Source organism: Phlebotomus argentipes, unplaced genomic scaffold (genome assembly GCF_947086385.1).
Source record: "Phlebotomus argentipes unplaced genomic scaffold, Phlebotomus argentipes genome assembly contig_75, whole genome shotgun sequence".
In the NCBI taxonomy this organism is placed as follows: domain Eukaryota; kingdom Metazoa; phylum Arthropoda; class Insecta; order Diptera; family Psychodidae; genus Phlebotomus; species Phlebotomus argentipes.
This window is the reverse complement of record NW_026776170.1, coordinates 1259574-1284902: the sequence shown is the minus strand read 5'-3', so window position 1 is coordinate 1284902 and position 25329 is coordinate 1259574. Positions and strand designations below refer to the sequence as shown.

Here is a 25329-nt window from a genome sequence, read left to right as displayed (position 1 = left end):
GAAAACAGCTTCGACTCGTGCGAGGCCGTAAATTGCTTCAAGTTCACCATCGGACGAGGGAGAAGATTCGCGGCTCGGAAATAAGAGTGCAAGTGAGCGGCAATAGAAATATCACGTGCCCTCTGAAGATGCCGTACGGCTCAAAAGGATCTCCGCTAGTCATTCCTGCTAACCAGCAGCAAGTTTTTTGCCGAGGTTAGCTGTGAAGTCGGCGGCAGCCGCAACAGTTGAGGAGGAGAAATATTTATACATTATAATTATTACAGTCAATAATTACACAATTTTTTGTAACTATTCTTCTCAATAATTTGAAATAAATATATTGAAAAGGAAGAGAAAGAGAGACTTTTGGAATTTTGGTCAGAATTACGTCATAATTATGTATTGATGTATTGTGGATTTACTTGTCGTTGTTCGCGCACCAATCAGCGCCGCGGATGCAAATCACCCTTTAGATTATTTTCTACAGGTAAAATTTGTTAGTGGACAATCTGTGGATTTCTGTTAGATTTCACTTATGAGAATTCTTGTTCTTTCACATAATCGACTCCAATTGAAAAACTCAATTCAGCATCAGTTGGCAAACACATTTTCCTAATTTACTCAGCTCCTATGGAACAGGTCGGCTCGAAATGTCAATATAATAGGCATCAAGACTGTTGGAAATTACTCCAACGTCCGTTACTATTTCAGTCTGAAATTTTCATTAATTTCTGAGTTCAGGCATATCAATCTTCTGGAAAATTTACGTGTCCCTCTGACCTCACTCTGGAAAAATTCTCCTACCAAGTCATCATGTCATCAGCGCATCAGTTTGCAAAATCAACTTAGCAATGAATGAAAATTTTATGTTGAAATACATCAGGCGTTGGAGTAATCTCCAACACTATCTTCCACCTAAACATCATTATGTACGGAAAACGGCCAAATAGCTTAAACTCAATTTTGCAAGCACGACGTTTCGGAGATATATTTTCCTCCTTCCTCAGGTGTGTGGATTTTTGGGGCAAAAGCTGGTCATAAACTACAAATCACCACCTAACTCGACCGCTTTAACAAGCTGCGTCTTTCGCATCTTCCAATTGAACTTGAGTTGCAGATTCGAATATCCGGCCGTAAAACACAGCAGTTTTTTTTAACAATTTAAATTCCACGGTTTAGTAAAAGTTAGGAAAATCGATGGTCGGGCTATACGCATTGATGGATAAAATTATTTCAAAATATATTAAACTATAACCTATTTTTAGAGACGTCCTAACCTGGACGACAACATACTGAAATTTACAGAAAATTTATGATCTAGTTGCCGAGATACAGGCGTTCAAATTTTTTCAATATGGTGGCATTTGTTATGACGTCACAAACTAATGATGAATATGGCATATTAAAGGGCGTCGAGACACGCATTATGGCGAATAAATTATCGAAATCGGTGGTAAACAGCGGAGATATGGACCGGTAAAGGTGTGAAATTGGACCTTCTATATCTTCGCTCCTAATGAATAGGGGCCCCAAAAGTAACGGTTCGTTGGAAAGGACTCGATCTCAGCTACAACATATGAAAATTTTGAGAAAATTTATGATTTCGTTTTCGAGTTATTCGTTTTCGAAATTTCGAAAATGATTTTTTTTTTACTTAAGCGCCACTAGGGGTGGTTCTACCAAGTTATGTTGTTCAGGTGAGAGATGGCATTTTTTGAGGCCTTTCTAATGAATACAAAATCATATCGATTGGTTAATTAGAAGCGCAGCTATGGGCATTTTAATTTTTGAAATCCGAACCCTTCTTTGTAAGGTTTGGAAGAACAAGGATTTTTAGGTGTGGGTTCGTTGGAAAGGTGTTGAGGTCAGCTATAGCATACTAGAATTTGGGATTTTTTCATGCCATAGGGGCTGAAAAATTGAGGAAAGTGTATTTTGGAATGCTCAAAGTGGTGGACGGAGGGGTTGGGGGTTGGATTTGACAAAAAAAATTGATTATTCACACTGCATACTTTTTTAGATTTAGATTTATTTCATCACAGCACGTACATATCAGTCTTTCTTACGGCCATCGCCGTCTTAGCGTTGGTGACCAACCTCCAGGACAAAACGATGGAAAAATCCCTTCGCAGTTTGTATGTTTGTGCGTCCCTCGGTGGGGGAGGGGGCGGGGGGGGCGCCGCGCTGGCCGTTCATGACGTCATGCTGGAGGAAACGGAGGACCTAGCCGCGAGGGCTGTTTGGCTCCGGACGGGGTTTGGTGTCAGGCATCGAGGGGCCCAGGAGGTCAAGTCTACATTTCGGAACCTCTGGGCTCGGCCATATGACACAGGGCAGGCGGTAAAGACAGTGCTCGCCGCAGTCGCTAATCATAGCGCGATCCACAGATCCGGTCGATCTCCCCTGAGTCCAAGGTCTAGAGCCAGACCCTCGCGGCCGCCCTATTCAGCGAATCAGACTCGTGTTCGTGCATCAGATTATTCAGCACCGTTGGCGCGGAGAAACTCAGCGACCTTGAACGCCTCGGAGAGAGGCCTCGGAACTAGGAATGACTCACCCTTGCCACGGGCGGCACACACGAACAGCAGCTCACAAGTCACTCCACATCTTAGGAATGAGACAATTATCCTGTCCATACACAAATGACGGAGCGGCAGGATGTCCCATCTCTCAAACAAAAGGCGCGAGTAGTCTATTATAACCTCCTTTGGCGCAAACCGCGTGTCGATATCTCTTACCGTTTAGGCCCCACAAGGCCGTTTGTCACGCCGGAAGGACGGACGGACGGAAGGACAAACAGACACGAAAATCAAAAAGTGTCCCCTCCCATTTTACCACATTTTATCGTTACCTGAGTCGATTGGAGTTGTTTTTGCGCGATTACAGAGATACTATGCATAACCTCTCAAGTATTTTCGTAGTCCAGGTCAAGACGTTTATAAATCGACAGGTGCCTCGAAGACTATCAAAAGTCAAAATCGCAATTTTTCAGTAGAGCGGTTTGAAGTTTGAGAGTTGATATTGCTTTGAAATTTTATTAATTTTTCCATAAACTCCCCGGTATCTTGCGATAAATTGATAATATTGCTCTACTCTATTTTTATGCAATATTTCCTAGGTTACTCCACTCATATTTTTTGAAATATTATGAATAGAGTCTCGTGTACTTTTCTTCGAAACAATTCGTAAAAATCAACTCGTAAAGTATCAAAAGTCGACTTTTTATTGTTTACAGCGTAGCATCGAAAATTTTTCTACATCGAGGTTTTTCAGAAATATCGTATTTCTTAAATTTTTGCCGATATGTCCCATGTAATATTTTTACACGTAATAGAACACATTAAGATCTACCCAAAAATAAAACAGACGTCAACTATCAAAAAACGATTTTTGATAGTCTTAAATACACCCGTTGATTGGGATTTAGACTTTTTTATCGAAACGAAAGGACTTAAGTTATATACTGGTTTATATTTTTCATGTAAAAATTTGAACACATTTCCCGTTTTACTATATTTTTAAATTGTCGCATTTAAAATTGGCCACAGACAAAAAAGGTACAGCAAATCCCAGCTCCCCCATAAGCACACGCGAATCGTGTGATTATTCACATTTTTGCTATCTTTTAGGATTGCACGGAGTATTGAAAATACTTTGAAATAAATTTTTGGAAAATTTCATTTTAATAATTAGTAATTTATTCAATGATCTGCGGTATATCCGCATAGTGTTGATAAATGCTTTTATACTTTGAGCTTGAAGAGAATTTACTTGTCTGTACGATGGATGGCGGTGCTCCGTTATCCCCACCAACGTGTGTTCGACATCACACTTTGTTGACTGCGCGGCGAGCAGACGATCAGACATTGCTTGACATTGCACATGAGTGGAACGCTAAGATCGCGCGTGCGTGCCCTCAATTTCGCGATCAAGACAGTGTGTTTTTCGTTGTCAACAAGGCGAACATTAAGAAATTGTGTGACAGTGCATCTACTTGGAGACACTAAAGTGCGAATATATCAAGGATAAGGAAAGAACCATGCACCCTGATCCGGGAATTATTTTTACAGCATCTCCAGGTGGGTTCAGTTTAGACAATTTATGTGAAAGGCAGGTGAAATTGCTATTGAATGTGGTGAAATTTGTGTGCTTTATCCAACACACATACTGTAAGCGAGACTGTATTTTCACTACTTTCTATTGCGCCCTAGAAATTACTGGGTCACTGCACACTCTTGATATTTGCGCATTGGTTACAGAAAAAGAGATAATTATACTGTGATCACCATTCCTCCTGCTTAGGAGTTTTTAATCTTTCTCTTATCCTTCTCATTACTAAAACATTACTTCCTTTGTATTCACGCGGGACACTACAGGTTCGAAAGTCACGTGCACGTCGAACTAGTAGTGAACCTTTTCGTATTTATTTTTCCGCAATTTTTTATGATTGCATGTGCGTGTGTGTGTGTGTGTATGCGTTATCTTGTGATTCGCGGAAACAAGTCGCGAGAAGACTAGCGGAGAAAAACAATGTGACATGAGGCAATTTTTTTTTTAATATTAGAGATGAGAGCTAGATTATTTTATTCGTCGCTCACATAATTCTAAGATTAATTTTTCGAATGCAACATTTATTAAGAAATTATCATTTCGTAGCCCAGAAAAGTTAACAATGTAGAGCAACATTAGAAAAACGACAAATTACCTCGTTTTTATAATAAGGGTCTAATATTCTCCAAAATAATAGCATATTGCGATGAAAAGGAGTATAAGCATTGGATATTCTGTTCTATCTCATGCACACTCATTTAGTTTTTTTTCAGCTTAAGATCAAAATGTATTGATTGGTTCCTTCAATTTGCAGTGCATTTTAATTACCTAAATGTAAATTATTTAAATGAGAAAAAGAGGATTTTGTTTATATTCTAATATTTTGCACATTAATTTGATGGGCATTTGAACTAGAATCGCAAAATGGTGCACACGAGGATTACGTAAATTTCTAAATTGCTAATTGAAAAATTCCTGAAAAAGTACATTAAACACGTCTGCATTTAGTGTTGAAGAAAAACATCACGTATTATTTTCTTTTGGACACTTAAAAGAATTGGTACGACGTCAACTGAATTTTATCTCTTTTCTTTTTTTATTTATGTCTTGCAAATGTTAGGTTATTGACATTTTATTGAACAGTGTAGAAGGGTCAAAGATTAGTTTCATCTTTATGAAAATCCTGAATAAGCATATGCTTTATATTATCTAGAGATTTAGTGATTAGTTATTTAGGGAGACGTCGCCAAGAGAAAATAGACGGCTCGCAACACCGCCGCAACTCCGGGGGTCGTTAGTTCATTCAACCCGCGAAATCGTCTTTGTCGGGGGTGCCACTGAGCGCGCAAAGATTATGTCATGACGAAACAGCGTGGCTGGGCTATTTTTGGACACGCCAATAGTTGAGTGGTCGGATTCAAGGGCATTGCACAAGGTGACCCATGCATTTTGCAGGGTGCACTGACACACCCTGTGCGGCCTTGCCACATGTCACTGATCCGTCCCGCTCTTTGTCTCGCGAGGAATTGCGTCGAATTGTGCAATATTTTGTCGCACAAACACGACAAATAGAAGTTCATCTTCTCATGCGCTGACTCAACTCAGCTAACAAAGACAGACGCGCCATTTACAGGACAAAGAGAGTGAAACGAAGTCCAATGACATAGCCGAAGGTGTCTATCGTTATCGCAGCATAGATGTACCAAGAATTTTTGAAAAAATTCTTTTTTTTGTTGCTCTTTTATACATTTCTTTTAGCATTATTTATGTAAAAATATAAAGTTTTTTTTTCTTTATAAAAACTAAGAATAATTTCATTTGCAAGCAAGTTATCGTCGACACAATATTCGGTGTGCTCTCAAAAAATATTATCAACTGTAACAGTTTGTACTATTCACTATCGCAAAAGAATTCTTTTGTAAATTCGTAATGAAGTTTTTACTTTTCCATTGAAAACAGTTTTACAAATTTGAAAAAAAAAATGTATTAGAAATTGTCAATTTTCTTATTCAGTCTATTGCAGTTTATACAATGTTTCGGAGGATTGCTCTCCATGATTCACTACAGTCACCCAATGTTTTTGCCTTCATTCTCTGCACGGAGTACAGAGCTTTACTACAGTTTAGTATCTTTTATTAAAAAATTGAGCGTCCTAGATTTAGTATTGTATTTTTGATGGAAGAGTTAAATACTTTAAAAATATGACTCAAATTAGAATGTCCAATGATGACATCAGAATCGCTTGACTTTAGAACCAAATTTTTGAATTTAGTTTTTTTTAACTATTAAGAAGTAGTGCGTCAAGCGTGAATCAGATGAACTTTACCTTGAGCACGAAATGTTAAAATTTTATTACCAATTTACCAAGATCTATAGGCATTCAAAATAAATAATTGCTGTGAATATTTTTAAGATATTGGTGAATATTAAGGGATACTAAAAGGCGTCGCAACACAACGTTTGGTGAAGAAATAATCAAAATTGGCTTCAAAGTTTCGAAAAACATTCTTAGGATTTACCGTCTCTAGCGTTGGTAAACTAAATATTGTTATTGTGGTGGAAATACAGAGACCTTTCCGAAAAATATGAAATCTTTCTGATTTCAAAAATTTATTTCTAAAATCTAGAATCAAATACTATATTCTAACTAACCAAATATTATTATATGGAGTAAATGAATGAAAGAATTGTGACAGAATAACATATGTGATTTTATTTAATATATAAAAGCAACCTGAATAAAAAAAAACACTAATATACATGAGTTTGTTGTGGAAGTCATCTTAAGATTTAAACATCTTTAAAAGATATGTTTATTTTTTAAAGAAGTGCAAAAATCTCATGTGATTTCAAACTTTGAAATTAATACGACTCAAACTCCGATTCCTATACACTGTTAGGAACCGTTTTGTAATTTCTAAAATAATCTTTCTAAACCCATGGTGATAACATAAATCGATACGATCTCCACTGTAAAAGAGTGATATCTTAAATTTCAAAATCGGAAATTTTAAAAAAGATCAAAAATTTTCTCGAAACCTTAAGAAATCTTACTTTGCATTTGTTCAGTCTTAACTATGTTTGGCTTGTTTGGAAGGTATTGTAAATCTCCGCAACTACTTAACTTTGAATGATTTCCAAAATGGAGTTAGGTTTTTAACACATTTTGAATTTTATTACAAATTACCACAGAAACAAGCTAAATTAAATCACAGTTCCCCCATTAGTACACGCATATCATGTACTTTAACGGATTTTGAATTTGAATTTTTAACCCCAAAATTGTGTTTGAAATGACAAATTAAAAAAAAAAATTTTTAATGAATCGCATATAATTTTTGCTTATAAATAAACCCATACACACACACACAAACACACACACACACACACACATATATATATATATATATATATGTGTGTGTGTGTTTTGTCTTTTACAAATATTATTTATTGTTTGCGCATCATATAAATTTAAACAAAATTACCATACACTTAATCAAAGTTAAGCAATGGCAATAATTTTTATATTTGTGTATTGTGCACTTTCTAATTGTCCCAATACTTTAATGATATTTTTATGATATACGTGATATTTTAAATTACACATAATTTTCTAATATCTGCTTCTCAGAGCACACGAACGTGTAAGCGTTAAGTAATGCGTCTGAGGTAACATCTATGTCATCCTCTCACCGGAGAGAAAGTTTCCTCTCGCGTAGGATGGCCCATATGTGCGCGCTTACCTCGAGAGAGCTATACGGAGAAAGTGACCCATTTCTCCACCTTCCGTGTTTATCGGATCATGTTTCACATGTGACACTTTGTTAAGTTTTCCCTTAACGAGAAAGTCACGATGACACAATGTGCATCGTGCTAAAAGTGACACTGCTCTCAACATCGTTGCGATCATTATGGCGCGAATGCCGAGTTACAAGAAAATTGCAAAAGAGTCGCGAGTGTGCTCTTGAACGTGAAGAGAAACTAGTCTCAAGTGAAAGCACAATAAGGCGATTATTTAATGATGCTTTCGAGATGGAAAAAGTAGTCCAAAGCAGGTCTCACTTAGCAACGTCTTTTATTTGTATTATCTTTCAATACTCTCTCACGAAAGCGGGATAAATAGGACATCATATCCCCTCCAAAATTATACAATGAATTTACACTTTACGGAGTTGCACTATTTTTCGCAATTTTCAATGTATACATTTTTACTCACGGTCACCAAAATGATTTTCATGTAACATATTTTAAATTGACTTATTATTACTCAGCAAAATATAAAATGAATGCTTTTAACGTATTTTTATTACAAATAGATAAATGATTTGTTGCGGAAACTTTATTTCACTCAATCTAGTCAAGAAAGTGTCTTAAAATATTTTTTATTTAACGACTTACCATGACCAGAACCTGATATTGGCGTCTTTGATTCGGTACCTGAACGTTTACATCAGCCTCATTATTTGTCTGAACTACCCGCGTCTGGCTGGTCTGTCAGGTCTTTGGGTCTCGTTGTGCCGGGATCGCGGAGCCGCATCCTCCGAAATTAGTTTTTTGTTGACGGGGTGATTCTCTGGAGTCATTAGCACTCAGACGTCGGTGGACGCAGTCTTTGCTCACAAAAGTTTGTGTTATGAGCGTGGAAATAAATATTCTATTCTATTTTATTAACTATTGTACCAAAATACTGGAGTTCAATCTAAACAATTCTATAGTTCTAAATGGCCTATACCATTGACCTACATATTATTTCAAAATACCTCATCGAACATTTACCACGACTGCATTTTATTCTCAATAAGACTTTTTTATAATATTTGTCATGCATAGACTATTAGCACTATGTGCATATGCCGGAAAAAATTTTATATCGTCACAGAAATACCAGTTAATTGTTTGCTGGTTAATTTTGATGAACTCAAGGGGAAATATAATGGCAAAAATCTATACACAATTTACTGAGACTTCACAATTAGTATTAATCCGGGAAAGGACACGGAATGCCCAGTGCTTAATTTCCTAATACTGCACAAAAAAAACATTTATCAGAACATTATATGCGTGAAACAATAAACCAGTGATATTCCGTCACATATACAATGTGGCTCTTTCAGCTAAATAACCCTAAAAATTTACCGGACACTAACTAGCAACTTAATTACATAATTATAGCTCAGGTTTTCAGATGATATGTTATTATGTTCCACCTTCAATTGACTTTTTGGTTTTTTTACCATAATTAGGAAAACGAGAAAACTCACTCTTTAAACATAAATTTACTGCAATACAGAATTCACGTCTGTTAGCTTTGACATAATGTCGGTTTTGATTAGTATTGCGTTTTCATCTTAGCCTCCAAACTGTCTAAATTTGCCCTGCTTTGAGTTTGTGGCGTAAAATGATTGACGGGATAAACTAGTGATGTGTTGCTCGAATACCGCACCAAGTACCATCTTCTACTCGAATACCATAATTTGAATACTCATTGTAAAGGCCAGAGGGTAGGGTGAAAAAAAACCATAATTTGAGACAACCATCGCACCGAAAAGACGTGTCTTGACGTCCTTTAGTGGGTTACATACGCCACTAGTCTGTAACATAATTACTCATGCAGCCATATTAATTTAACTTTCTACGCTTGAATCTCGGTAGCTTTCAAATTCAAAGACGAACTTTGAGCCGTCTCGATAAAGACGAGTTGGATTCGGAAACATAATCAATGACAATTTGACAAAGTATTGAGAATGGTCCCATAATAACTGATTCACAAATTTTTTGCATTTGTTACTACCGCACTGTAGTCAAGTAAATATTGCAAAAAATCTCAGGATTCAGTAATCAATAATCGAAAAGTATGTCTTTCCACATTTGTTTCTTAATTTAAAAAAAAGGAAAAACATAATAGAATAAGGGCGCATTTAGGAGCCACTTAGATTAGTGATAAACCCATTAACCAAGATCTAATTGTGATTCTGCCTTTGCTTACATATGTTACCGCAGTGGGAAAGAAATTTAATTAAATTACTCTATTTACTTACGGCAGGTGTATTGCGGCAGCGCATGATGGTGGCTGATTTCGTGGGGAGGCAACAGAGTTGCTCGCCTGCAGGGGAGATCCATCATGTAGGTCCCATGGGGCAACCAGAAATGTACGGCCCTGAGCACGTATCTCCTTTATCACCACATTCTCCAGAAGCCTACGTCCATGATGGGTCCTATGAATTGAGTGTGAAGCGAAAAGAATTATTCACACAACGGAAACAGCGGGAATTCATTCCGGATAATAAAAAAGACGATAGCTACTGGGATCGTCGTCGCCGAAATAACGAGGCAGCTAAGAGGTCGCGTGAGAAACGGCGTTTCAACGATATGGTGCTAGAACAACGTGTTGTGGAGCTTACTAAAGAAAACCACGTGCTCAAGGCACAATTGGAGGCCATTAAAGAAAAATATAATATCAATGGAGAAACTTTGGTAAGTTTTGAACTAAAAATAATTATGTCTCTTTTAAATTTTATTCAAAATATATATTTTTCAAAAAACTATCCAACGAATACATTGACCTATAAACTACTTCATTACATTCGCTTGCATCAGTCTCATTATTTGGCTGAACTACTCGCGCCTGGCTGGTCTGTCAGGTCTTCGAGTCTCGTTGTGTCGAGATCGCGGAGCCGCATCCTCCGAAACTAACTTTTTGTTACTTACTACTTACTTAAGTGGCCCTACGTCCCTTTAAGGGCCATGGCTTTCTCCACAATGCCTCTCCACTCTTCGCAATCCGCCGCCACCGCCCGTCAGCAATGCACCACACCCAGGGCCCTGAGGACGTCGTCCACCACGTCCGTCCACCTTTTTCGGGGCCGGCCTCTTCTCCTAGGCCCCGAAAAGGGGGCAAGATACCACAGTTTCGTGGGCATTCCGTCGTCTGGCATGCGGTGCAAATGCTCAAGCCATCCCAGACTTCTTGCCCGAATAGAGGCGGCAATGTCCGGCAATGTCCGGCAATGTCCGGTCCCATAGAGCTCCTCCAGTTCGTGGTTCATCCGGATACGGAATTCCCCCGAAGTCGCATCTTGGGTCGGCCCATATATCCTTCTCAGAATCCGTCTCTCAAAAGTCTGCAGCTTTCTCTCCTCCGTACGGTTCAGTGGTGCTGCTTCCACGATGGTTCTGTAGATTTTGACCTTTGTTGACTATGAGACGTTTCTGAACCGGAACACTGACATGAGTGCGAAGTAGCATCTACTTTCCGTCGCTAGCTTCTCATCGACCTCACTTCGGACTTCGTTGCCAGACGTCATATTCGAACCAAAGTACTTGAAGTCGTGTACTACTTGGGAGTTTCAATCGTCCATGGTGAGACTCTGCCTGAATCTGGATGCTCCGTCGCCGGTGACCATGTACTTCGTTTTCGCTAAATTGTAAGTCCTTTATTCTTCGCCGTGGTCGTTGCCGTGAATCCCGTCCTGTTCGAGGCATTATTTCGATGTTCGTAACAATGGGTTTTTACAGGGGCGGTTGTTAGCCGGCCGCCAAACCCACCCTATGTGGGGCGGAGCGCTCATGACTTTTGCATTACCCGGGGGCCGTCGCGTGGAGGCACCATGAGAACTTGGCAGGTTACCGTACGGTTGCAGCACCGGCGTGCCTACCCCGTCGGCCCTTACCCTGGCCCCCGATCTTTTTGTTGACGAGGTGATTTTCTGGAATGAACTTCCTAGAGATATCAAGTGGCGGTTAATCCAAATCTTTCTGGCTTATAAACTAGTTTTTCGCCCTTTGCTCTTCTTCTTCATGACCTAGGAAAGTATGGCTTGTATAACCTGAGAAAGAGTTGTTTTTTTTCACCGCCTGGCTGCAATCTATGCTCATAAAAGCCTGTGCATATGAGCAATAATTAATAATCGATTAATTGAGAAAGAGTTGAAAGACACGGTTAAGTTCAGAGGCCAATATGTTTGCTGGGTGTTTCTGAGAATTATGTTTATGTTAATTCTCTCAGAATAAAAGTAAAAATTCCAACTGATGTACGAAATTATTATGTACTTCAGTTGGAATTTTGCAACAGTTAGAAATGGTATATAATAACAATAATATTTATTTATTATTTATATGAATATGTATGATTCATTTACTAAAAATTGTGAGTTTTTGCAGGTGAGTGTCGATCAAATAATGGCGACGTTGCCAAATGCGGAGCAAGTGCTGACTATTACGAAGCGCGCCAAAATGTATGCTGGGAGTCCTGTGCGCAATATTGGCACAAACATCACAGAATCACCGCCGGTGGAACTTCATCCCCCGTCTTTATTCGCTCATCACCCACCATCCCTTCATCCCGCCCTCTTACCTCCGAGTCCACAGCGTGAGGATCTGCACCCGCCACTACACTATCAGTCTTATCCAGCCCCCCTGCCGGTACCAAACTTACCCAAACCAGAAGATGCTCTTAATCTGTCACGGCGTGCCGCCTCACCCTACGACGCCTCTTCCGGGAGCTGCGCAAGTGGTACGGCTAGTGGAGACGATGATCATTGCTGCGAGGTGCCCGCTATTGCCGTGACAGATGTCAACCTGCCGTTAAAATTGAGACATAAGAGCCATTTAGGGGACAAGGATGCTGCTGCCAGTGCTCTGTTAGCGCTCCACCACATCAAGCAGGAGCCTCTTCGTGCGTCTTCACCATGGGCCGACGGTGAGTAGCGAAACTGGATCTGTGTATTCTGAATAATTGAAAAACGTGTCTAGGCCTACGCATGCATATTGAGTGCTGTAATGAAATATTTCAGGTGAAGGAAGTAGCGATGAGCGCGACTCCGGAATTAGCGTAAGTGCATCTGGCGAAGCATGGTTGCGGCGTGGTACAGGACCTACAACAACATTGGCTGTTGGTGTAGTGGGAATCCTGGATAAAGAAGAAGAGAACTGCCACCTCAAATCACAACTAGCACGATTGGAAAACGAAGTGGCGAGTATAAAGAATATGATGATCCTCAACACTGGCGCCACAGCAGCAGTCCAGTGAACCGTGATAGCAGAGGAGGCATGGCGGTTTACATTGAAGTACGACAGCATAGTGATCCCAATTGACAATTTAAGCGTCGACAACTCTCTGATATCTCCATCATAAAAGACCACGGTAGTGTGGAAAGAAGTCATTAGAGAGTACTGGAGAATTTTATGTCAAACATATGATTTCTCGAATCCAACCTAGGCAACCTAGAGACTCCAAAATGACTAATCTTTACGATTGTCAGTTGCGAGTCGATCATAATTTCCTTTTCACACTTGCTTCTAGCGCGCATCTAGCAATATACTACTGACCAATAGTTTGTCCGATTTTATGAATATTTAGCATTCTTTTTCAACATTTTGTTCGGAAGATTCCGTAAAATTATTTCATATTTTTCTTAGTTTTTTTTTAGTTCAACCTTGACCATCGTATTATACGAAAACAAAGTAGGAGTTGGCCTTTTACCGGATGCTAATTTATTCATTTGGGCGGTGGACGGACTGATGGTTTACATTGCCCAGTCACGGCGCTCACGCCGTGACTCCGTTTCGACTCAGCATTTCAAAGTGAAGAGGATTAGTCGTGGTATTGTCGTTTACCTCCAAATTGACTGGTTGTGATGACTAGTAGTTTTGACAAGTCTTATCGACGTTGTGAGCAAGTCAGAGTCTCAGTGTAGTCGAACATTGTCAATTGGGATTTGTTTTTACCCTTTCCATATATTATTTATTTTCCCCCGTTGTTTAAAATGCTAATCTGCGTGTCTAGAAAATTTAAGTTTGTTTGTTAAGAATTGTATCAGCTACAGAAGAGATAAATTCATATTTTTGTCCGTAACATACAGTTCCATTTTATATGCTAGTACTATTATATTTTCTATATCGACATTCTCTATACTTTATATGCAACATATATACATATATATATATATATATATTGATTATATTTGAAAACAACTTTTTTTTGTATGTGTATTACCAGATTTGTAACTTGTCGAGTCTGCAAAAGTCCCAACTTCTGTCATAAAATCAACATCCGGATTTTTTGTCAACGCAAACGTTATTTTGTTGTTTTAATTTGGGGATAATCGAGGCACAACGTTCACAAATTCTGCCCACCTTTCTATTCATTGCCCTTTCATCCTATGAATCATCATATGTTGTTCCCTGCGCTTTAAGAGGATTAATACACAACCATTGAGCAAAAAATATGTAATTTTTTTTCTTCTATTTTATCCGAACAATCACCTTCCTTCAGACCCTTAAGAATAGATCATAAATTTCTTGTTAAGTAAAATTCTCGATAAAATGATGATAGAAAATATTATTGTGATGAATGCTATTGTAAATGATGCTATGGTACTAATTCCTATTTTTTCTCCTCTTGTAATAATATTTAGATTTTCCAACAGTTATAACACTTGTATTTTTTGCGTTGAAGTTATCGTCATTGATCGATACGATTAGCAGGCAATTTCCTTTTTACATAAATTTAATATTGTTTTAAACGAATGGAATTGTATGCAATTCGCATCGATAAATGTCGGTAATTAAACATGATACCTTAAATCAATGGGATGATACTCCAATGGATTCAAAATGCAACTCGGAAATAAGGTATCAAACATCAATGATTCAAATATTCATGAATTTTGAACGAGAGTTGAAACATGCTTCGTAGAACATGTCTGAAACCTTATGAACAGGTAAGTATTCTTGCAAAGGGATTATGGTAAAATTGTCGTATTTCGAGAACCAGAGTTCAGACATCAGGACCATGATTGGGATACACAGTCGACCAGTGACGAAGACTGCTCCCTTGCTTGACAAGCAAGAGCCCTCAGAGATTGTTAAAGACCAACCTCCAAGTAATACAATTCTAATAATGGGTGTTGACGATGACTGCAGTAATCCAAAAGTTATTCATACCCTAAGAGGGGGACTCGATGGTCGTGCGGTCTAAAGCGCTGACCCATGGCACTGCCAACACTGAGTGAGGAAGTTCATATGTTTGCCCGGTCAGCACTGTTGACACTCTGGGCCGCGTCTTCTTTCCTCTTTTCTTATAACAAACCCTAGCATATAAAGTCAGCAGAACTGATAACTACTCCAATTATACATTGATCGCTTCGAGTAGCACGCACACTCCATATCAAAACAGGCAATAGTTAATACAGAATGTACTGTACGAACAAGCCTCCGAAATGTTGTACGGAAATAAATTAAGAGAATAAAAAATTTACCATTCCGTACTTGTAAATTAGTTTTAGTTTAGTTTTAGTTTATTCAATTATTATCGACCCCACCCCCCATGCGTCCATCGCCGTCTTAGCGTTGCTTACCATCCTCAAGGGCAAAACGATGGAAAAGCCCTATCACTGGATGTATATTGATGTCCCAAAGGGAGATTACAAGGAGGGATTTTTGTTCAGGAGGGCACGATAATAAGAATTTAGAGTGTGGTACTAGCTTACTAGGAAGCTGTTTGACCAACACTGTTTGCAATAAGGAAAAAAAAATCGAGAATCTCCCTATACGCTGTATATATTTTTGTGTTTTCTTCATTTAAATAGTCCGATTATTGCTGAAATCAATTATAAAGTACAAATATTAAAAGCACGGTTAAGTACGATTTCATGTATTTCACAACTCCTTGGCACTAAATTTTATTCAGAATATCGAGTATTAATTACTGACTCTAACTATCATGATATTTCAACATATATGTACATTCTTGGGCTTCAGAACGCAAACGCTGTGTCTAACAAAGATAAGATTACGATCGGACAGATCTGGAAGTGGTGACTGGCCAGGTTGGAGAAGTTTATACTGAACGCAGCAATAGATGATACATTGAGTCTAAGAGAGATTTTCCATGAGTAAATTGAAATAGGGTAAAACAGACCAGAGTAGCTCAAAATACCTCCTCTCCTGCACATTGTAATATTTGTCTTCATACATAATCTAACGATATTCTTTTTTGCCTCATAGCTCTTTTGGCGTTTGTGTATTTTATATGAATTTGACATATGTAAACCACGTCCCTGAAACCGCGAGTCCTATGACATCCAAATACGTGTTTGTCAGAACACGAGAAGGACAAAAACATACGAAAAACTATGTGAATCCAACGTGCACATGAGACAACATAAGACACTTATCATACGGCCCAGTGTAAATGAAAGTACCTAATGAGCACTACATTCTGAAGAGGACCTCATATGAAGCTTTATGTGATACATCGCTAACGTGTGATTTTCACACGTTAGCGGTAATAAAAACAAAAAAGTACGCTTCCAAATTTTATTAAAAAAAAAATGTACATTTTTCCTTCTGTCGCCGTGTGGTCGAGATGATCATCCAGAGGTCGCATTCTTAGCTCCTTCGCCTCGCACTTCGGATCTCTATGCATTGCCTGCGCCTTGCCGATGTCCAGGAGTCTGTTGCCGGCATTTCTATGCTCTGGTGTCCTCAGGAGGCACTGAAAAGACAAAGTACTATCACAAATTTGGCCAGTTTAATTGGGTTTCGAGAATTGAAAAATTATTCATGAACATCGACACTTATGCTGAACAATAGTCAAAAGCCCTCAGTGAGAAATAATTAACAGAGGACACTCCCGGACACCACAGATAATGAGTTGGCCACAAATACACTTCCAAGAGAAAGAGGAAGTTTCCTCCCGAAGTACACACATCGGGTTATCTCAGAAGCTTCCTCTATCTGATCTGATCGAGTTGCGCAGATCTTTTGCACGTAAATTTGCAGCGCAACTCGACAAAAAACTCCAAAAATTCCACGGAAAACACTGGCTTTTAGCCACAAAATCATTCGTCTGAATTTACATTAAATTATAATGCATCTCGTTGTAATTTCCATTCGACACACTATGTAAGAACACTTCGAATGGTTTCCTGATAAAATAATAAAAATTTACATACATTTTCTGGAATATTTTCAACTTTTCTGGATGTTTCAATTCACTCTAACAGCTGTAGCACCAAATATGTACAATGGCGACATGGAAAATTTTTTCGATTTATCTCACGAAAAAACATGATATCATGTCTGAAATATCCCCACATGGTATCGTATGAGATTTTGTATGAATAAAGTTCAATTTGTTACATGTGTAACAAATGTTGTGTGTGACATATCATATGTAAACTCATAAAATAATATGTGACTGATCGTGCGGTTCTAGGGATGAAAGACACTGTGTTATAGGGTTTTTCCCCAGTAAGAAATCTCTGGAACTACGCGTCATACAATATCCATCGTTTTTCCACTTTATTTGTACTAACGTGTAAATGAACGTCTTATGTTATAAGAATAAGATTATGTTAAGATTACATAAGATTAAGATACATTCTAACATAAGATTATGTTAGAAAAAAAGCTGTTCGTCCGTAGAAAGAAAATATTAACGGATTCACACACCGATGTACAAAGCCCAAGCCTGTTAATATTTCCGCAGAGCTTCCTGGAGGGCAGGGTGTCGTGGAAATTTATATTTCTTAGCAGACTTAATAAAACAGCACACCTTGTTGAGAGCCTCTACGCTTTCATATTTTGTAAGTATATTTGCGGCATTTGATAAATAGTAGAATGTTGCGATTTACCCACGGAATCTGGGGTCCGGGAACAAGAATTTGCCTTTAAAGAACAACATAATCGAAGAGAGAAAGAGAGAGTGAGAGAGAGGTATTAAAGCAAAAAGAAGGCAAATTTTAGTGGAGGCAACATTCGGCGCCAGGGGGAATGATCCGTCTGTGTTGCATTCCTCATTGTATCGTACGACATTTTGTACGAATCGTCTTCAATTTATCGCGCGTTGGATGTTGTATAGGACGAATCAAATATGAATTCGTATGAGAATACGACGCGAAGGACCGTGTGATTCCAGGGCATGCATGGTCAGTTGGGAATGTCAATCCTTTGCGCATGACAGTTCTCTGTAGTAAAAAAGTGCGTGTATAATCTGAGAATGTCTCTAAAATAGTGTTTCTCATGCTCCGCGTGCTATGGTTCTCGCGGATACTGTACTAGTTCATAAGAGTGTCTCTCACAGAGATTCCACAGTGCCAAGTGGACGGCGCCAATGATGGCCACCCTCTTTGTTGCGGTGGTGCTACTGGCCGCCGTCCGGGCGGATCAGGTAGTGCTTCTAGACACTACGAAAGAAGCCACACTGGAGTGGACACGATACCCATACGGGCCTCAGTCTCAGACGCCTGGTGTGAGTACCTAAGCGGCTTTTACACAATTTTTTGCCATATAATGAGAGAGAAGTGTAGAAACCGATAAGCATCTCTAAATATGTAATTATAATATAATAAAATCAAAGAAACATGTGAAATAAACAATAGTGTTAAATGTTTTGCACACAAGTAGGCTATTACGAGAGGAAACATAGCCAATTCATAGTCACGTACAGAAGAGGAGCGGAAACTGAACTCTAAATGGAAATCCCAGTGTGAAAACATATCAGTGTTGTTTATACCTGAAATTATAAGCTCCTATTGTATACAGAACTGGATGAGGCTATGAACAGACTAAGGTTCCTCTTGCATTAGCCTATGTGTGCAAAGCGCATTAGATAATAGCTCTATCCTTATACTATATGGTTAAAAAAATTTCGAGAGTTTTTATGAAAGTTTCTTTTTGCAGTGGGTAGAAGAGTCCTTCACCAACTTTGGCAAGGGTATAAACTGGCGCAGTTACGTTGTGTGTGATGTGGCCTATCACAATGTAAATAACTGGCTTTGGTCGCCTTTCATCGATCGCGGAGCCGCTAATAGACTCTATATCGAGATCCAATTTACTATTCGAGACTGCAGTCTCTTTCCGGGTAACACGCTCAGTTGTAAAGAGACTTTCAGTCTTCTATTCTATGAATTTGACGCTGCAACGCGTGAGCCACCACCATGGCAACCGGAGAGCTACAAGCTGATAGCTCGTATTGCCGCCGGCGAAGGTCGGTTTAACCAGAATGCCGATGTGGACATTAACACTGAAGTCAAAAGTATTGCCGTGACAAAAAAGGGAGTGTACTTCGCGTTTCGAGATCAGGGCGCTTGTATCAGTATCCTAGCCGTGAAAGTCTACTACATCACATGTCCAACTGTGACAATCAACTTTGCCCATTTCAATGAAACTCCCACTGGCCGGGAGGTGACTATCATTGAACAACAAATGGGCTCATGCGTAGCTAATGCCGAAACTACGGAGCCACCCACATACCTCTGCAAGGGCGATGGAAAATGGACCATTCTGACCGGCGGATGTCGTTGTCGTGTGGGATACGAGCCTGACTACGAGCGTCAGGTATGATGATGTTGAAAATTACATTGCATTGTTTTGTGCAATTTGCAATTCTATAAATGAAGCATCATGCGTGCGAAACATCAATAAATCTAATTTCAAATCAGGACAAAAAAATGTTGACTACCTGACTGAGACTGAGTCAGCTCAATTTGAGGCAAAACCCAGCTCATACCCGTGAGCTAAACATCACGTTGATCTTTCTTTTTATTCTCCTGCACTATGCAGAATTTTAGAGGCGAATTTAGATCTGGGATGGGGTCCCAGTTCTAAATATTTTTATAATTTAACTCGTCAGTGTGACAAATACAATTGTGGTTCAATTCTGAGATGCAATCATTTCTCTGTTTGTCAAAGAATATCAGTAAATTTACAGTAAATGTCATACTTGATGCTTCCTGTTAAACGGAAACGATTTACTTATGTTCAATTGTCACCATTCCAACAAGCTAAAAATTTATTTAACCCTAAACTGTGATTTCAGGTTTGCAATGTCTGTTCAGCTGGTACTTTTCGGTCTGCTGAAGTAACGAAATGTACTGTATGTCCACCAAATTCACGCACACCTGTGTTGGGCAGCGCCTTTTGTCCATGTTTGTCAGGTTTCTATCGTCATCAACGTGATGCAAAGCATATGCCGTGCTACCGACCACCAGGCCCTCCAACTAACCTCACTCTACTATTCCTAGACCAGACAAGTGCAATTTTTGCTTGGAATGCACCCCAGAGGCCTCCAGATGCAGCAAACATTGCATACAAGTAAGATAAAGTGAATTATCATTCATTCTTTCACGGTACCAATTGTTTTTAATCTAGCTGGAATTTACAGCGCAGCTAATATCTGTGTAATCGCGCATAAAATCGAACCGCGCAAAATCAATTGGATTTGAACCAATTGCAAATCCTAGCTAGATACCACAAGTACACGCGAAGCGTGTCCTTATCCACATTTCAATTGTTTTCTTTCTTTTTTTTTTGCAGAAGTGAAGTAATTTTCAAAGTGAAATGTCCCATATGCAATTCGAATGTTGTATTCACGCCCTCTACCGAGACCTTCAATGATACGAAGCTAACACTGAACAATCTTGAACCAGTAACCACTTATACAATCCAAATTCATAGCCTGAATGGTCAAGCCTTGTCGTTGTTGCCAGAGGATGATGTGAATGTTACAATAAGTGAGGAGAAACGCAATGTGGCCATTTCTGCGTTACTGGCTGACGAGAGCCAGCTGGTAACGGATTTTGCAGAGATCACTTTTACCACTGAATCAGCAACACTCAGCGCCATTTTCAATGTACGGGTCACCTCAATTAGCAGTAAAGATGTTGAACTAACATGGGACCGGCCAATGTCGAGTGAAGCAAATGGTATGCAAATTCCCATTGAATTTTACGAGGTTCGATGGTTTCCAAAATCCGAGGTAGATTCCGTGAATAAGACAACACTCAATACTAAGGAGCCACGTGCTTATCTTGACAATCTATCTGAGAATACCGAGTATGGATTTCAGGTCAGTAAGCCATTATGGTATAAACTAATGAAATAGTGTAAATATATATACATTTCATTCGTTTTTAGGTTCGATGCAAGACTGTCAATGGTTGGGGCACATTCTCAAATATTGTTTACGCCCAAACCCATCAAAGTGTCTCTCCTGTTTACGATGATTCTGTGCAGGTGAGAATCATCGCTGGTGTTGGAGTGGCGGTTGTTTTCATCCTCGTTCTCTGTGAGTAGTTTAACCATATTATTATAATTATTATTATTTCACACAACTCATGCACGACTACTGAACAGAAGCGAAGCGATCAGAATTATATACAACATGCATATCTTTTTTATCGTTTTGCAGTTTACAACTAACATACTGTTTTGCCTATTTTAATTTTCAATACAATGCTAAAGTAGACTGTAATATTTATTTACAGTAATTGTGGCAACAGTACTCTTCCTGCGATCCAAGAACCACGATGATCTGGACAAAAAGACAAATAATCACCTGCCATTACAGTTAGACTACGCTAGTAATGAAGGTAGGTTACACTGATAGTATTGTGTGTGATTTTAACTTTCCCTCGTAGCTATAACTTACATATTATTTCTTAAATCATTTGTCTCTTGCATTCTATAAAGGACTTGTAGTGACATATAGTAAGTGATAATGATTTTTCGCAGATATTGGCGCTTTCTGCATTTGTTTTCCATTTGTAGTTACTTTGCCATATTTATTATATAATTTTCCTTTTATATATGTATCTATGTACATGTCTTCTCTCTTCAAGTGTTTTGTTTTTATGTTCTTGTGTTTTTGTTTCTATGTTTTCCTTTTTGTAGTTAACGCCATGGACACCACACCTATTGTGAAGACTGTTCAAAGCAATGGTAATTAAGTTTCATGCTCTTGTTACAAATGTCGCCGAATTTTTCCAGTGTGCATTGCAGTGATTAAAATGAGCTCTTACTCTTTTGTCTAAACAGTGACAACGCCTTTGTTCGGTGCGAATCGTAGCTACGTGGATCCCCACACATATGAGGACCCCAATCAAGCGATTCGCGAGTTCGCACGTGAAATTGATGCGGGTAATATAACAATCGAGGCGATCATTGGTGGTGGTGAATTTGGTGACGTATGTAGAGGAAGACTTAAAGTACCACCAAATTTTGTGCAAGACATCGATGTGGCTATTAAAACACTGAAGCCAGGAAGCACTGAAAAGGCGCGCTGCGACTTTCTCACTGAAGCCTCGATTATGGGTCAGTTCGATCACCCCAATGTAATTTATCTGCAAGGCGTAGTGACTAGATCCAATCCTGTCATGATTATCACTGAGTATATGGAGAATGGAAGCCTTGACACATTCCTCAGGGTATGTACACAAGAGCTACTTTTTTTTCATTATGTAATCCCACTTTTTGCTTTATTTCCCTCATCGTAGCCAAGACAACAGTTCAAAAGATATATCCAACTCCTAATCTTGACCACATTTTCGTGATCCCATAACGCAAACTAATAATTATTTAGTCTTTCTTTTTACAATACATTGAACGAATGTGTGACACAATTTTAATTCAAATCGGCTTGTCTCATAAAATAGAAAATCTTTGACTTGCCTATTTTCTCATTTAATGAGTTAAAAAAGGGGAAATACGTCGTGAAGCCAATTCCACCATGAAATTTGACAAATTGGCCTATCGGAGAGTTAATGCCGAATTTTTTTCACCACGAGGTTCTTGATCAGAGCGCAAAGGACAATACTAGTTAAAGTGTATACTTCACCTGGAATATTCTACAGCAACCGCTTCTGCTGCTATAATTTTCCAATCAAGAGCTTTATTTATTCGCACTCTGCTGTGTTCGAACATTTGTAATCAGTCGCGTTCGAACACAGGACTGTAGTGTTGAAAATCAAAAGCTTTAACTGACTAATGAGCCACAACCGCCCCTTTTTTGTTTTACTGTATTTTAAAAAAGTTCCACATTTAAAGTTGGTCACGGATGAGAGGTACAGTAAATTTCAGCTCCCAAATAAGAATAAGCGTATACGTGTGTCTATACTATCTTCTAATTGTATTATATTCTTTTTAGGCGAATGATGGTAAATTCCAGACATTGCAGCTGATTGGGATGCTCCGCGGAATTGCGTCGGGCATGGCATATCTAGCTGATATGAACTACGTTCATCGCGATTTGGCAGCACGTAATGTCCTAGTCAATGCCCAGCTCATCTGCAAGATCGCTGATTTTGGACTGTCGCGCGAGATTGAGAACGCTAGTGATGCCTACACAACACGGGGTGGAAAAATTCCGGTACGCTGGACCGCTCCGGAAGCTATCGCATTCCGTAAATTTACATCCACGAGTGATGTGTGGTCATATGGAGTGGTACTATGGGAGGTCATGAGTTACGGTGAGCGGCCTTATTGGAACTGGAGTAATCAGGTAACAAATACTGCAATTCATATGAAATTTAACTAGTACCAAATTCTGACGTAAGCAATCGAAACCCGTAATCATTGATGATATAAGCTTATTACATTGATGATTTGTATATTTGCATATTTTCTCCTACATGTACACATATTTGTGCAGGACGTCATAAAATCGATAGAAAAAGGCTACAGACTGCCAGCACCCATGGACTGTCCAGAAGCGCTTTATCAGTTGATGTTGGATTGTTGGCAAAAGCAACGTACGCACAGACCTACATTTTCTAGCATTGTGGCCACTTTGGACAGCTTGGCCAGACAACCTCTGGCTTTACTAGCTTCCAGACACTCTCCAGAAAGACCCGACGTGGACGTTCGTAGTATTCCTGGAATGCCAGAAAATTTTATTACCACCGATCTGTGGCTGGAGAGTATCAAGATGTCACGTTATTCACAGCACTTCAGAGAGGCCAACCTCGTAACAGCACAACAGGTGTGGAATGGTGGCTTAGATATATAAATTTAAGGAAAAAATTCTTCCGTTATTGCCAGAGAATATTTAAAGACCGTGTTTCAACTAGTTATTGATAAATGTATCGGTGTATTTCGCCGATAATGGGTGGTTTACTGAAAAAAAGACGGAATTTTCCCCTATTTCCACTCATTAATTGTCTAGTATGGTAATGCTTTTGTCTCTTTTGTTAGGTATAAGATATGGGTGAATTGGGTCAATTCCAAATCATTACTTACTCCACTTCAACAATTAACTGTATTTTCTGGAATTCTCTGCACTCTTTTTCAGTGTAATTTTAGTGTGTGTGACAAATCAATAATTTAGCTAAATCAATGTTCTTATTGTAAGTTTTTAAATTTAGTTTGTTATTTACTAATGTTCCATATTCTTTTATCCTACAGATCTCACGATTGACAGCACAGCAATTGTCTGATATGGGAATAACATTGGTAGGACATCAAAAAAAGATTCTACATCAAGCAAGACAATTGGATACAATAATCTAGTATTAATCTTGAGATACACTCGCAACGCAAAAATGAGAAAGAGACTCAGTTAAGTACAAAAGTGAGTGAGAAGCAATTGAGATAAGCGCGATTTGATTTATGTTTGAGATTATCTGAGCAAGTGAACGAGGAATATCTTCCAATGTATATTTATTTGTAGGAATTTGACCTGGAGAAATTTCTATGAGTGCATCTCTGTTGAAATCTCAATGTGATTTTTTTAATACACTGTCCCAGTTCCATTTGACAACATTATTAGTTTCCTTTTTAGTATAAAGTAAGTCATAATATTAGCCAATAGGTACGTACAGTGATGAAATAATTGCATAAACACCATATTTTATTTTCTAAAATATTGTTTCAATGCAATGCGAAAACCTTCCATTGGCTGAACTGAAAGAATTTTATACTCATTTTCTTAAATAGTTTGTACATATCATAAATGCATTCCTGTCCTTTTTTGAGCGCTATCCATTAAAAACATATATGATTTTGTATATTTTGCGCAAGGCCAACAATGTAGATCTTAAAATAATTCCGTAGCAAAACATTTTACTTAAGCAATTACGACTTAATGTTAAGCTATGCGTCATACATTTTTCTCTAATAAACAGACTTAATACATGGCAAAAAGCGTTTTAACTTGTTTATTTTCATGCATTTGTGCAAAGTAATGGTATGAATTTTTTTTTATACTTACAAATTCAATGTCAATCCTTGACAACCAGCATCACTGTGGTATTAATTTACCTTTTTAGCGCAGCGGCCGTAGTGCGATCGAACTCAACAGAAGCGGAAAAATATTAAGACTTCGAATGTGAAATGTAAAAATGCGAGCAGCCTATTAATAAGGCTGCTGTTAAGTGTTCCAATTGAAGTTGAAACTTCTGTGAAATTATATTTTTGCATCTGTCCCAATATATAAGATGGAAAACATTACAAGATTGATAGCGCGTGCAAGCAGGCAAAAGTAGGAATGTACAGTGAGACCTGCTGGCGCAATATCTC

General features: G+C 38.6%; 2 protein-coding genes and 1 long non-coding RNA gene across 6 annotated transcripts; 2 read left to right on the top strand and 1 right to left on the bottom strand.

The window, feature by feature from the left end:
- The first annotated feature begins 3765 nt into the window (after positions 1–3765).
- Positions 3766–13889, top strand: LOC132257024 (uncharacterized). The gene is made up of 4 exons (XM_059753704.1): positions 3766–4061; positions 10076–10506; positions 12193–12730; positions 12825–13889. Exons 1-4 carry the CDS (start codon positions 4022–4024, stop codon positions 13058–13060), a joined length of 1245 nt encoding a protein of 414 aa, XP_059609687.1. The 5' UTR covers positions 3766–4021; the 3' UTR covers positions 13061–13889.
- A 2467-nt stretch (positions 13890–16356) lies between these two features.
- On the bottom strand, positions 16357–17346 carry LOC132257023 (uncharacterized). Its single transcript, XR_009468233.1, has 2 exons — positions 16989–17346; positions 16357–16528 (listed from the first exon to the last, which is right to left on the bottom strand). It is a non-coding gene; the product is annotated as an uncharacterized LOC132257023 (long non-coding RNA).
- A 548-nt stretch (positions 17347–17894) lies between these two features.
- LOC132257019 (ephrin type-B receptor 1-B) lies at positions 17895–24948 on the top strand. Of its 4 annotated transcripts, XM_059753687.1 has the most exons (12): positions 17895–18286; positions 18718–19374; positions 19856–20130; positions 20353–20884; positions 20953–21103; positions 21303–21407; positions 21508–21525; positions 21709–21756; positions 21853–22241; positions 22961–23314; positions 23465–23794; positions 24217–24948. In XM_059753687.1, exons 1-12 carry the CDS (start codon positions 18149–18151, stop codon positions 24319–24321), a joined length of 3102 nt encoding a protein of 1033 aa, XP_059609670.1. In that variant the 5' UTR covers positions 17895–18148; the 3' UTR covers positions 24322–24948. The 4 variants fall into 4 exon arrangements, with proteins under 4 accessions (XP_059609670.1, XP_059609672.1, XP_059609673.1 ...); XM_059753689.1 differs by lacking the exon at positions 21508–21525 and having other exon boundaries at positions 17896–18286; XM_059753690.1 differs by lacking the exon at positions 21709–21756 and having other exon boundaries at positions 17896–18286.
- The last annotated feature ends 381 nt before the right edge of the window (positions 24949–25329 follow it).

Excerpts from the sequence above, each read along its gene's own strand:
- LOC132257024 (XM_059753704.1), top strand. The coding sequence starts at position 4,022 with ATGCACCCTGATCCGGGAATTATTTTTACAGCATCTCCAG. Across the intron at positions 4,062-10,075 it reads TATTTTTACAGCATCTCCAG|GTGTATTGCGGCAGCGCATG; the intron begins GTGGGTTCAGTT and ends TACTTACGGCAG. Across the intron at positions 12,731-12,824 it reads GTCTTCACCATGGGCCGACG|GTGAAGGAAGTAGCGATGAG; the intron begins GTGAGTAGCGAA and ends GAAATATTTCAG.
- LOC132257019 (XM_059753687.1), top strand. The coding sequence starts at position 18,149 with ATGATGGCCACCCTCTTTGTTGCGGTGGTGCTACTGGCCGCCGTCCGG. Across the intron at positions 18,287-18,717 it reads CTCAGTCTCAGACGCCTGGT|TGGGTAGAAGAGTCCTTCAC; the intron begins GTGAGTACCTAA and ends TTCTTTTTGCAG. Across the intron at positions 21,757-21,852 it reads GAAGACTGTTCAAAGCAATG|TGACAACGCCTTTGTTCGGT; the intron begins GTAATTAAGTTT and ends TTGTCTAAACAG.